Consider the following 14242-nt stretch of genomic DNA (forward strand, 5'->3'; position numbering starts at 1 on the left):
AACTACGTGCGTTTCGACCGAAGGAACCAGGATCTAAATATAGTTCAGGGGGTAGATAATCTCCCCCCTGAAAAGCCCCTGCTTTGGGGGTAGTACTTTTCAAAGGTCCTTGGACTTTCAGCTGAACGTAACGGTGTTTGTGGAGTTTACACAGTTGTTGAAACAGGGAGTTCCTGGAAATGCATACTAGTTTAGTTTTTTATTAAGATTTCAAAATATTATTTAATATAATTTATTTTCTCCATACGTCACTGGCCTGATTTGCACAATGTAACCGGGACTTCAGCCTGCGGTCGAAACACAGACAACAATGGGGGTACAGGAACCTTTTAGTTCTGAGGAAAGTAGTTCTGGGGGTAAAAGACCCCGAAATGCACCTAAAGAGGACTTTAGAGCACCTATGATATTTGTTGTATTATGTATTATACATATCTCTCTGGTATGGAATATACTTCATACAGCCTTTTCTCTCTGGTGTTTTTGTTTTCAAGCAGGAATCTATGAGAAAACAAGTTGAACACTTTAGAGAAAAGAAAATTTTGACTCTTGGATTCATCTCTTAGTTCCATCAATTTGTACCCATTCTTTACACAAATTTTGGTTGACAGTCACAGCCCTGTTGTGTTCTTCTTTACAAGGAAATGCAATGCAAAGCTTTCTTTCCGCTCTAAATTTTGTGAATACTCATGGACTTGCCTGCATGCTTTTGTTTTTTAAATTCAACTGTCCACCCAAATTAAACTAAAAATTATGATGTTATAGATTTATATTTCAAATATGAAATCTGTATTTATGCATCTTTTGCATTGCAGGTTTGTAAGGAGAAGCATCGCTTTGAGAGACTAATGGAGTACTTCCGCTGTGAGGAGGGAAACATTGACTACATGGTAAGATACCTTTTTTTTTATCACGAATAGATGTCTTCTTGATGGTTGGAATAGAGATCATCCATCCATCCTTCCATCCATCTATTTGAGTACATTTGGGTCTATATCTGTCCCCTTTGCTGCTCCAGGTCGCTTGCATGCAGTTCATCAACATTGTGGTCCACTCGGTGGAGGACATGAACTTCAGAGTCCATCTGCAGTATGAATTCACCAAGCTGGGACTGGATGATTACCTAGAGGTAACACTGACCATGATGTGCAGAAAATAGGCAGTCCAAGTAGAGTCTGTGAAGTTTCACTAATGCTGATTCAATCTCTCTAATGTCAGAAATGCAAACACACGGAGAGTGACAAGCTTTCGGTGCAGATCCAGGCCTACCTGGATAACGTGTTTGACGTGGGTGGCCTGCTGGAGGATGCAGAGACGAAGAATGCAGCTCTGGAAAAGGTGGAGGAACTGGAGGAGCACCTGTCCCATGTAAGTGCACCACCCTGTCTGGACCACCAACACTCTCTTTATGAGTATGTTGTGGTTCACCAGACATGTACTTAACTCGGCTGTTTCTACGTGGTGATTAGAAATCTAAAGGGTGTTTGCATTTCACCAGTGGTTGAGAATAATGAAGGGGTGGAGAACGCTGGAAAGTACTGAGCGTGAAAACAATCTTAATATTGTTCTTGTGTTGGCTCGTTCTTTCTGGACAGTTGCCCTCGCATCCCACGCTCCTTCGCAAAGATCTTTCTCACATTTAAAGGTCGTGGACAGCCCTGACATCATGCGAGGAATTTCATAACAAACTCTGCTCTCTGGAGTCAGGAATGATGGGGGAGGTGGAGGGTGGAGATTCCTTGTGAATTCCTTAGCAACATGTGTAATCTTTTCAAAATCAAAACTAAAAGCTGTGTCATGGTTCTGCTGCGTCATTCTACTAGACCATATCTTATTTCATATTGATGATGCACAGCATACAGGGGAGAGAGTGGGAGGGAGCGGGTCTGGGAAAGATGCCCAAACTGTGGATCAATTCTCAGATTCACCACTTCTCATCTCTGCCGCTCTCTCTGTACTATCCCTCAGGTGACGGAGAAGCTGCTGGAGGTGGAGAATGAAACAATGATGAAAGTGGCTGATCTGGAGAAGATAGTCATTCAGAAAGATAAGGACCTGCATGTGATACGGGTAAGCCAGCAGCTGTAATGATATGATATTCGCTAGTCTACCTGGCAGCAGAAAGGCTTCACTCCACTTTACTGTGTGTTAGCAGAGATCACTTTCAGATGCATCTAGCTAAATTGCTGTGATAGCAAATTAGGTCAGCAGGAAACAGGATGTTTCTTTAGCTTTTAGAGTCATTGTGTTGTGCTCTTTATCGCCCCCTGGTGACTTTTTAGGAGACATATGAGTCAACCAACACCCAGGTTAACACCCTGAGGAGGATGATAAAAGAGAAGGATGCTGCCTCCCAGAGACACTTCAACATCGAGAGGCGTCTGCTGGAACTGGAGCAGCAGGGCACCATCCGTCTGCACAAGAAGCCTGACGGAGACATCACCATCGAGCCTCTTGGTGTCGGAGGATCGGGCGGAGTAGGAAGTGGCCTTGGCATCCCACTGGGAAACATCGGGCAGCTGTCTTTGGGTTCAACAATCGGTTTAACAGAACCAGGAGGAGCGGACACCAGTTTACCACCAGCAAGTGAAGCACCTCCCCCTCCTCCCCCACCTCCACCGCCTCCACCACCTCTTCCCTCCACCTCAGGTGACAGACCATGACGCACAGTGATCATGTCTGGTGACACTTATATGTGAAAGTTGATTTGGTTTGGCTCTAGATCCTTAGAGGAGGGCTATTTTCAGTTCCCCTTCCTTCTTTGTTCATTCGTGCCAAGCCAGGTGATGGGTCACAGCAGTGTTTCTACCCCAGACAGGAAAGGGAAATACAAGGCTGGTTTCCTTTGTGTGTCAGTGTGCAGGAGAGTGCAGCACAGAAGAAATAACAGCAACTGTTGGAGCAGTTTCCAGCTACACATGAAACATAAAGCTGCTTCAGGGTTATAATGAACTAGACAGAACATAGATAATAAAGCATCACAAGGTACTCAAAATCAAGATAAGATAGGGTTAAAATTGAAACCAAAAAGTTAATACTTTACAAGGATGAATAAATAATAAGAAAAACATCTTTATATCTTCTTACACATTCATTACAGGCCCATGTGCACCGATCCCACCACCTCCTCCTCTTGCTCCACCTCTGCCAGATGCTTGTCCTTCTCCCTCTGTAATCCTTAGTCTGGGTCTCTCAGGTAAGAGATGACACAAGATGACACATGTTTGTTATTCACTGAATTAAATCAGCATCTTCCCCATCCAAAAAATAGAGAAAAAGCTAACCTTTTAATGTATTTAATTTTGAACTACAGCTATCAGAATCAAGAAGCCCATCAAGACCAAGTTCCGCCTGCCTGTGTTTAACTGGACAGCCTTGAAACCCAATCAGATCAAAGGCACAGTCTTCAACGAGATCGATGATGAACGGGTGCTAGAGGTAAATCAAGCAAACATATTCAAGACTAGATAATCCACAAAGTAAAAGTTACTAATAAACGTCTTGATGTGTTATCTTTTGAGAGTTTAAGACTGTAAGACTAGGCCTAACATATTGTTTCGGGTTGTTTGATCAGATTTGAGAGGTTAAGGGTTAAAATCACTGACTGACAATCTTGTGCAGGAGCTGGATCTGGAGAGGTTTGAGGAGATGTTTAAGACCAGAGCCCAGGGTCCCATAGTGGATATCACCTGCACAAAGAGCAAAGTAGCCCAGAAAGCCGTGAACAAAGTCACACTTCTGGACGCCAACCGCTCTAAGAACTTGGCGATCACGCTGCGCAAGGCTAACAAGACCACAGAGGAGATCTGCAAAGCAATAGAGAAGTACGCACTTTGTCCACTTTTCAGTGCCACGCACAATATAGAACAAGTTATTAATTTATGCTCTGTTTACTCAGGTTTGACCTGAAGGCCTTACCTGTGGACTTTGTGGAGTGCCTGATGCGTTTCCTGCCCACCGAGTCAGAGGTGAAGGTGATGCGTCAGTATGAGCGTGAGCGACGTCCACTGGACCAGCTTGCAGAGGAAGATCGCTTCATGTTATTGTTCAGCAAGATTGAGAGGCTCACACAGAGAATGAACATCATCACCTTTGTGGGGAACTTCTCGGACAACATCAACATGCTCACACCACAGCTTAACGGAATCATTGCTGCTTCAGGATCAGTGAAATCCTCACCAAAGTTAAAGAAAATGCTTGAGGTGATGGTTGTTTATTAGACATGCATTTTTAATCTCAAGTATTTTTTATTAATGCTTGTTTACTCAATGGTCTGGTTTACTTACAGATCATCTTGGCCTTGGGAAACTACATGAACAGCAGCAAGCGAGGCTGTGTTTATGGCTTCAAATTACAAAGTCTAGATCTGGTGAGTATTATGTTGAAGAATTTGATGCCCTCACAAAATCAGCACAAAAAACATGGCACACAGTTGATTCCTGCAGTGCTCTTACTAATGCTGGCATTCATTCTTGTTACACAGCTGCTGGACACTAAGTCTACAGACAGGAAGATGACGCTGCTCCACTACATAGCTCTAATTGTGAAAGAGAAGTACCCTGAGCTTGCCAACTTCCACAATGAGCTGCACTTTGTGGATAAAGCTGCTGCAGGTGAGTTGAGACAAAGAAGAAAATCAGCAGTGTCAGCTCTTTGAAGTTAAATGTGGAGGTTTAAACGATAGCATGCTTTTTTTTTATAGTAATATAATATTAAACATAACCCCTTTGACTTGCATATAAAAGTATCCTTGGAAAACGTGCTGCTGGATGTTCGAGAGCTGGGGAAAGGTATGGACCTGATCCGCAGAGAGTGCAGCCTGCACGATCATTCGGTCCTGAAAGGCTTTGTGCAGGCCAGCGACACACCACTGGAAAAGCTGCAAAAAGATGCCAAGACAGCAGAGGTATCCAAAACTGTCCTTTTCTCAAAACCTTAAAGCAAAAAAAAACCTGACAATAGACATAAAACACACTTTATCACTAACTGACCTCCTAACACAAAACCTGTTACAGCTCTAGTGTTTACATACAATGCTTCCACTCTGGCACTGTCCTCCCTCCCAATTCTAGGAAGCCTTTAACAATGTGGTGAACTACTTTGGAGAGAGTGCCAAGACGACTCCACCCTCAGTGTTCTTCCCAGTGTTTGTGCGCTTCATTAAGGCCTACAAGGTGAGGAAACCGAGCAGACCATTCTTCATATCTGTTCTGATAGAGTGCAGCTCTTCACTCTGATCCGATTGGAAGTTCCCTGGTTTTCGGTTTTCTTTCAGTGAGAGCAGATCAGGGCAGAGCTTTGGCTGCCTCTTTGCCACAGGACGTGGCGTATATTCCACAGCCAAATAACAGGAAAGGCCAGCTGGGTCTGACTCCAGAGCTGCAGCTGTGGTGTTTAGACTGGTTCTGCCCCCCTTACCTCCTCCTCCTCCTCCTCCTCCTCTTCCTCCTCCTCCTCCTCCTTTCCTCCTCCCCTCCTCCCCCTTTACCCCCAGACGGCCTCGCCCTGCCCCACTACACTGCACACTTCCTGAGATTGTTCTCAGACTGGATTTATGGGATCTGCTTAAGGAAATATGCAACACAAGGATTTCTGTGTATGTGTGTTTTTATGTTAGTTCAGCACATACACACTGATATTTGGCAAATACATTTGTGAGTCCAAATGTTTAGTACAACATTTGGCAAAATATGCCTATTGTAAACCAAAAATGGTGGAGGGGAAATGAGAAAACCCCAAAACCTGTGAGGAACATGTGGAGCTGGTTTAATATTTCAGTGGTAAGTTGAAATAAAACCACAAAACTAAATAAGACAGCAAAACTTAAGGGATTGAAATTCTTAACAAACTCTTCCCAATGTTGTCCCTTATAAATTAGTTAGTTACTTTCACTAAAGTAAGGGAGGTTACTCAAGATAATAAATACCTACCTGTCTGACATTAGCCTGGTAGCAACAGTCACTGTAATTCATTGTATTATTACTGAAAGTAAAATGTAAAGAACACTACTGCTGTTTTACCCCACCTGAAATATTCAATTCAATTCAAAACCTTTATTTATTCTCGAAAAGACATTGAGGTTTCCCTCATTTCCAATATCGTCAAGATCACAGGCATATTAGAAACAGCAAACAAACACACACACAATCATTCACAAAGTAATATATTAATTAAAACAGATACAATTTGAGACACAGTGGTCTGAGATCAAAGTCTTAAATTCTGATAATTAGGGAATAGATATCAACTTTAAAGTCTGTTGGAGGGTATTCCATGATTTAGGGGCATCAATGGAAAATGCTGATCGACCCAGTTCAGTATTAACTCGAAGGACTTTCAAAATGAGCCAATTTTTTATTTAACCTTTATTTAACCAGGTAAAACCCATTGAGATCAGGATCTCTTTCACGAGGGTGACCTGGCCAAGAGGTCAGCAGCACATGTCACAAAACAGTCACACGAAAATGACAGCACAAATTAAAACGTACACTTCAGAAGAGCGAGTCCCGTAGGATACATAATTCCATTCCAACAAGTCTGTAAGGTAGGTGGGGAAATATAGGCCCTTACCTATGGTAATTGGCTTAGCTTAGCATAATTCTGCAGTCCTGGCTGGGGTGCTGTTTGGACTAGGTCAAACTTGCTGCTGCCCCAGCTTTAATCTTCTATGCTAACCCATGTAGCATTTAAATATGAAAGAGGTAATAATCTTCAAATCTCACATAAAGCCAGATAGCAAATAAGTTGGAATCCAGGTTTATTGAATGATTGCTGTGAAATATAAACAGTAGGTTTGTGTGTTGTAAAAGTAAAAAGCAGAGCAAAAAAGTGGTTGCACATATTAAAGGGTGTGTCCCCTGATTCTGTTCTACTTTTGTTTTCTTTGGCCTTTACAGGTCACACAAGTGTGTTTACATTCATTTATTTGAGCTCCAGCTTCTTGTCACAGACTGACCACTTTTTTACTTGGTTACAGGATGCAGTGGAGGGAAACGAACAGAGGAAAAAGCAGGAGCAAGCAATGAGAGAGAAATTGCTGGCTCAGGAGGCTAAACAGCATGACCCCAAGGTACAGTCCAAGTACATGCATCAGAGCTGAGTGAAAGCAATCAGATGTTTACTCAGTGCTAAATAAAGCTTTGTGGTGTGCCAAAATAGCACAGTGAACAGAACAAATAACCTCTGTGCTGGTTCAGGTCCAGGCTCAGAAGAAGAGGCACCAACAGCAGGAGCTGATTGCAGAGCTGCGCAAGCGTCAAGCCAAAGACCACCGACCCGTGTACGAGGGCAAGGACGGCACTATTGAAGACATCATCACAGGTGGGCCAGACAGCACCCCAAAAAGACCTCACGTGGTTGCCAGAAGCCCTGGTCGTCCCAGGTCGAGGATGACTGTAGTCATTCACTGCTCGGCTCCACTGCAGTGCACCTTGTGCTATGTGGTGCAAACGCCTCCACATCTGGAGCACAGCACATAGCGGGCGCAGCAGCTGCTCGTTATTCCATGACGTGCTGTCTTGTAGTTAGCTCTGAAATGTACAACACACACTAAAGCTGTTGAGCCTGGATGTGAAGGTAGACAGTTAAAAATATATCTCCTGTAGTTATAGTATCAGTCCAATATTTTCTTAAGCCTCTTTATGTGTAGATTATTCTAATGATGTTTTATTTGTTGTGTGGAAAATACCATAACTTGTTTTTTTTTAATCTACCACTAGGAGTTGCCAGTTAGTCATTTTAAAATCCTACATGTGGGGCTTAATGAAATCAAACAGTAGTACCTACAGCCTCAGGATAACATTAAAGCTAAATTATGTGTTTTTTTTAAGCCAAATCATTGATAATTGCTTGTACTGTAAATAATACATTAATATTATATATGCATATGTTAATAATGCTTCCATGGCACTACTATCGGAGCTGTTTACAGCTTATTGTGCAACTTATGCCTCTATAAAACATGCTCACTGTGCTTATCCAGTCATACTTCACTGTCAGTCCCCCTTTCAAGCATTTATGAGCAGCATTTGAACATTTGATAACTTAACATTACAAAATTATGAGGACAAGGTTTCCAGTAATTTTTTTAGCAACTGTGTTTTATGTTTAAGGAAGACATGATTTCTATCTCTTCCAGTTATAGTTGCTGAGCACAACATTGACTAACGAATATCTGCTCACAACTTCACTCATTAGATGTTTGAATATTGATAATAAATGCACAACAGGGGGACTTTAGGTGAAGTGTTCCTTCCCCATTCCTTTAAAAACCTCAAAGGGGTTTAATAAGGGTCGGTTACATTGATCTACATACAGAGAAAACATAGTTCCAGTTTTTTTAATCATCTGAAGAACTTTGAAGCTGGTCCAGTGTTTTTTTTACTCCCTTACAGAAAAACAGTGTCTCAGGTGTGACTCATTTTTTCTCCCTCCCCCTCCTCCCCTCAGTCCTGAAGAGCGTGCCCTTCACAGCCCGCACTGCTAAACGCGGCTCACGGTTCTTCTGTGAAGCCAACCTCTGTGACGACGCCAACTGCTAGCCCTCCCCTCCCTCTAATGCCAAGGTTGTCCAGGTGTCCCTCGTACGCCTCCTGACCCCACTGTGCATGCAGCATGCTCCCTGTCACCCCCCCCTAAAACTCAACCCCACCACCCAAACTACAACTACTGTGAACTAACTTGGGCCGTCATTAGTTTTGTTTGACTTTAGTAGACTCCTATCAGGCGTGTGATGATAGGAGAAGGCCAAACCTCTTTGCCTGGCACATATACAAAAAGAAGGTTGTACTGTAGAGGCTGTCAACATATTTTATATGTGAAAAATATGTCTGGCACACTCAGTACAATCAGCCATTACTGTGTTTAAATCGTTCATTAAGACCAACATGCATGAAAGACAGTTTGTAAAAGGCTGTGCATTATTATTGCAAATTTCTTCTAAGGCAATGAGCTAAATTCAACGATCATAACATAAAGAGGTTTGGCTACTTTATTGTTTTTTATCAACGATGCCTTGTTCCATGAAACTAACTTGTTTGGTGTATGTTTCCAAGCTAACATGTGACTCTTCTTTCCTCAACCCACCACTGTTTATTCTACCCCCATCCAGCTGAAAAGAAGATTAATGACAGTATTTCCCACTCCTAAGAGAGGGTAAGGAAGGTAGCCTGGCTGAAAAAAAACGGCCCAGCTTGGTCCTTCAGCTCCTGTGTGCTGCTACAGTGATGTCAGCTGCTTCAGCTAGCTTCTTTGGATGCAAAAAAAGATACTCCACAACACTGAGATCGTTTTAATACTGATTAGAGATTAAAATTGTTTAGTGTTGTCATTTAGATTTCACTTGCCCTGATAGCCGTTCAAATATAAAAACCTCATCAACAATATGATCATTGAGATTCTGCCCATTTAATTGTAATGTCCAAAGTGAAATCATACCACACTTTAACATATCAACTAACATACTGGAGGAAAATTGAAAGACTAAAATGTAACAAAAACTTCACAACCATTTGTAAGTACAGTGTAAAGATCAACTGTTTTATGTACTCCAACTTTTTTGCTAATTAATTCAAATCAATTTAATTTCCCCTTTTTTCTGACTGTTGTCTTCTCCAAGTTGAAATGATAACTGCTTTATTTTTTTGAGGGTGTTAATGTAAGAAAGTGTGTAGATTTCCAGGGTTTGAATCCTAGGGATAGACCAATATTCGGCATTTTGACACATATTGGCATCAGCCTTTTTTTGAATCTGACGGCCAATAAGAGATCAATTTAAAACTGGGTTATTTTGGCTCAAAATTCACTAAACCACGTGGCAGAAATGACACTGTCTGCAGAAACCATAGCCTAGCTTGTGGTCCATTTCTCCCTGCAGATTCTCATTGCAGGAGACGAGCTGAACAGCATCTGTTGTGGCCCCTACAATTAATAGTGATTTAAAACTCATACAACCTCACTTCAAAAAAACTGAAATACCCCCATAAAACAAAGATAAGTGAAAGATTAACATTTCAGTTATATTGACATTTTGGAAAACTTCATTTATCGAAGAAAACCATAGGGAGCTATTTATTTGTTTAAGTTTTCATTGAACTTTTTAAGACATGCTGCTGAGCCCGGGAGCTCCCTGCACTTTGTTAGAATTTTAAAACAAAGATGTCTATTGTCTAAGATAAAAAAAACCTTTAACATGTTGCAAATCTGAAAAGCCCTTTAATAAATATATGCTTAAAGGCATTTCAACAAAATGAAGTGTTAGAGTTTGTATTATTCAAAATTTTGACGCCATATTTTCCCTTTTACTGCAAATGAAGTTCGACTCCAAATATAGGTTATCGGCCTCCTTGACTACTAATAATCGGTAACGGTATCGGCCCTGAAAAGAAACATATCGGTATATCTCTAGTTTGAATATCAATTTTTGAGGTATAGTTGAAGATAAGAAAAAAAGTTAAGCTCTGGGTAAACCTTAATATTATATAAATAATTATCTGGACATATTCTTTCAAATGTGTTAACTATTCATGCTACTGTAGGTTTTGCATATTATTTTATATTATCAATCAATCAATCAATCAAGCTTTATTTATATAGCACCTTTCATACAAATAAAATGCAACCCAAAGTGCTTTACAGCGATTGAAAACAAGAAAGAAGCAGAAATGAAACAATGCTAAGACATTTTAGTGGAAGATAATAATAATGATAATAATAAAACTAATAAAAATACAAATTAAAAATAAGAACAACATAAAAATAAAATAAAATAGAGACCAATGCACACCAAAATAAAATATGTGTAATTAAAATAAGTTAAAGCATCAAAATTAAGAAATAAAAATAGTTAAAATAAATAGATTTAAAAGGTAAGGATAAGAGTTGAAAAATAAAACTAAGGCTGAAAAATATCAATAAAACTGAGTAGATAAATAAAATTAAATAAATGAATGAATAAATAAATACATAAAAATAGAATAAGATAACAGTTAAAATTACTAAAATAATAAAGCAACATTTAAATCAATATTCTAATAAAAGGTAGGTAATAAAATTGTTAAACCCTACATAAAAGCCAGACTGAATAAATATGTTTTTAGTTTACGTTTAAAAGTCTCAATATCAATATGGATCAAACCCGATCAAACCCGACTATAATATCTCTTTAAATCGTTGTTGAGCATTTGTCCCAGATTGGGACATAGCGTCTGCAGATAACATGTCCTGTGTTTTATTCTCATCACATCCTTCCTAAGTTTATCACCGTCATCCTCTTTACTCCCTCTCATTATGTGTTGCATGTCGTCCAGTGTTCATCGACGCCTCACCTGTCAACAACGCCCACCATGTTTTGTCTTTGCTAACTGTCATCTCGCAGTGTGTCAAACAGCTGTTTGGTCAACAGGCTCTAAAAACAGAATCATACAGTCTAAGAGAAATACATGAACACATTTTGTGTCCAGTTCTTTGACAGAGCTGAGAGGTTTTCCTACACTTTAGTGTAAAGCCTGCTTGTTGTTGCTCAGCAAAAGAAGAGCTTGTTGACCTTTGTACTTGGCCTGCAGTATAAGTGTTAAAAGTTGCTGTTACTACATTCCCAAAGCCTTGAATTTCACTCACTTCTTTATCACTGTAACAAGTTCAAATGCAAGGTTATGGGAATGTGGTTTTCGACGTTGACTCTGCATTGCTCATGTTTGCTCATTTTTTGTTTCTAACACAAAATATTAGAAAATGTAAATGCAGCAGATTTTTTAAAGTTATTGTGCCATTATCTACACACAGTTGCCATTTTAATAGGCAAAACTGGCTAATGTAGTCAAATACAACAATTCATAAATCCTTCCTTCACAAGGGTAAGTTTTTGCTGAATCAGTTAAAGCTCCTGTGAGGAACTTTGGGTTTTGGACAGTTTTGGCGCCCCCTTTGGACAGAGTGGTACCCTCTCTCTCTTTGCTGTTGTCTTTTATGTTGGTTACAAAAAATCTAATTATTCTCTTCTTTTAACAGTCAAACATATCACTCAGCCTAAACGTTTGTTGTGGAATATGTAAGAAAGTGCTGTTAACCACCATGTTAGGCACCTACTCTGTGGGAGTGTGTTTATAGGCATTAAGATTCACTTTATACATAATGCATAAAAAGAATCAATCTTGTTCCTGATGATGTCTTTTTCTTATTGAAGTCATCAGTAATAACAAAAATGGTGTTTAATAACCATCAGAAAAATAGTCACATGAGCTTTAGGGAGTGGTATTGGTCAGATGGAGGATACTGTTTGTGGCTCAGTTGAACTGAATTATATTAAAGCTACAGTAAGGTTTTTTTTACCTGGCTGCAGTCAGACCAAAATGAATAGTAGATCCTATCTAACCTCAAAAAAGCAAAAGAGATCATTAGCAAGAAGACTGATAGCTGCTTTATAGTTACTTTTAATGCCTGTAAATGCTGCTGACATTAGGTGTCAGAAAAGGCGATCAAATGATTTCAGCAAAGCATTACATGCACATGAACAGCTTTGTCCACAGGGGGGCGCTAAAACTGACAGAATCGAGTCAGGTCCTCACATGAGCTATACAAAGAAAGGTGTTTCTGGTGTTTCCCCTACTGTGATACTTTTCATACAGTAGACAATATAACAGAAACACACCAGTTCATCAGATGGCAGCTGAGTGTATTTTCTTGCTTTTCTTTTTGTTGCTTAAATCATTTTAAAGAGAACATCATTAAATAGAAACACATTTGCAGATTGACCTCTGGGTCCTCTAACATGTGTGTCCCCCTGTCTCTCACCCCTCTCTCCCTGCCTACTCACAGATCTCCGAAACCAGCCTTTCCTGCGAGCTGACGCGTTGATCCGGAGCGGTTGGAAGAGACCCTAAACTACTCATTTGTCACTTATACAACCACCCCTCCCCCAGTGTAACACCCCTCCCTATGTCGCCATGGTCTGTCTCAACCCTGAGGCTGCAGATGACAAAGACTGAAAAGAGGGGACAGTACAGAGCCCTTGTGTTAGTGGGGGTAATTTATTTATTTATGGAGGCCCTTTTACAGCCACTTGTGAGCGGACATCATTACAGAAGCACAGTGGGTTTCTCCTGTCCCACTGCAATCACAAGACTTTCCCCGCTCTGTGTCCAATCGGAGGACGACTACAGAGCAGGTGGGTGAGTTGAGAGCTGGAGGACCACAAAGTAGGAGGAGCAGGGCTTTCCCTCGCAGGTGCCTGCCAACACGTGGATTTCATTCCCAAGACTCTTAATTTCCTCAGATAATGAAGTTGTAGCAAGGCTACTTGTGGACTGGGAGGCAGCCAAGGCAAGATGCCAACTCTGCTGCTGGAATGTTTGCCTTGAAGACACTCGTAAGACTCTCTCTGACTCACAACAGGGAAGCTTCAATGATATGATGAGACATTTGGGAACCTTTTCCCCCTCATAAAGCCAGGTCGACATATTCAATCAAGATTTTTTTATTGACTCTTGTTTATTTTGATTGCGCATGAATCTGGGAGGAACAACCAATCATTCTACTGCTACTTTTCAGACGTGCAAAAATTTCTCGAATGTCTCATTTTTTGCTTCTGAAGTGCCTTTTCTTCTGTGTAAACAGTGTTAATTCTTGAGTCAGCCATAATTTGATTATTTCACATCTGATCTTGAAGATTGTATTTTCCCTGTACTATAACATTAGCCTTATAATACTTACAATATGCAAGAGTTTCCAGCTTTAATACATGATATAAGAAGTTGAGGGTATTAACGGTTTTAGGATTACTCTCATTTACCTCTCTTGAGCTCATACAAATTGGGATAATTTTGTGCCTTTTGCAAGTGGTCCTTAGAAATATGATATTATATGCCTTGACAACACTTTCTGTCACATTAAAAGTGATGTTTGGGAAGTGACAAATGTTTTCAGTCCTCATGGACTGCTGCTTAGGGACCTAGAGAACATTTACCTGCTTCAGATGAAGGATGTTTCCTATGTTTTGAGCCTCTCGTTTAAATCTCCTCTGTTTTTAGAGATGATTTGCTCCTAACAGATGTTAAAGCTTACATTGGCACAAAGGGAGCAGTACTTCTTTACACTACTTAATTTGGCTTACCATTGTATGAGACACTATTTTATATTAAAGTGGATTCAAATCAAGGAATTTACTTTTTGGAAGAAATGATCCATGATATTGTCTATTGACTAAAAGATGAAACTTCATGTTTAATAAATAAGATGAATTATGTAACCA

General features: G+C 40.3%; 1 protein-coding gene across 4 annotated transcripts in view; it reads left to right on the top strand.

Moving 5' to 3' along the window:
- Nucleotides 1-14239, top strand: part of fmnl3 (formin-like 3) — a 40161-nt gene extending 25922 nt beyond the window's left edge. For 2 of the 4 annotated variants that reach the window (XM_034696802.1, XM_034696805.1), the window contains 17 exons: nt 813-887; nt 1016-1126; nt 1216-1365; nt 1966-2067; nt 2280-2646; nt 3098-3193; nt 3311-3435; nt 3619-3821; nt 3896-4199; nt 4286-4366; nt 4481-4610; nt 4743-4903; nt 5070-5171; nt 6974-7066; nt 7194-7317; nt 8446-8561; nt 12811-14239. In XM_034696802.1, the coding sequence (XP_034552693.1) occupies nt 813-887; nt 1016-1126; nt 1216-1365; nt 1966-2067; nt 2280-2646; nt 3098-3193; nt 3311-3435; nt 3619-3821; nt 3896-4199; nt 4286-4366; nt 4481-4610; nt 4743-4903; nt 5070-5171; nt 6974-7066; nt 7194-7317; nt 8446-8537 (2316 nt within the window). In that variant the 3' untranslated portion in view covers nt 8538-8561; nt 12811-14239. Of the gene's footprint in view, nt 1-812; nt 888-1015; nt 1127-1215; nt 1366-1965; nt 2068-2279; nt 2647-3097; nt 3194-3310; nt 3436-3618; nt 3822-3895; nt 4200-4285; nt 4367-4480; nt 4611-4742; nt 4904-5069; nt 5172-6973; nt 7067-7193; nt 7318-8445; nt 8562-9106; nt 9151-12810 lie in introns of all 4 variants that reach the window. The other 2 variants (XM_034696804.1, XM_034696803.1) reach the window with 2 other exon arrangements.
- The last annotated feature ends 3 nt before the right edge of the window (nt 14240-14242 follow it).

Source organism: Notolabrus celidotus, chromosome 11 (genome assembly GCF_009762535.1).
Source record: "Notolabrus celidotus isolate fNotCel1 chromosome 11, fNotCel1.pri, whole genome shotgun sequence".
NCBI lineage: Eukaryota > Metazoa > Chordata > Actinopteri > Labriformes > Labridae > Notolabrus > Notolabrus celidotus.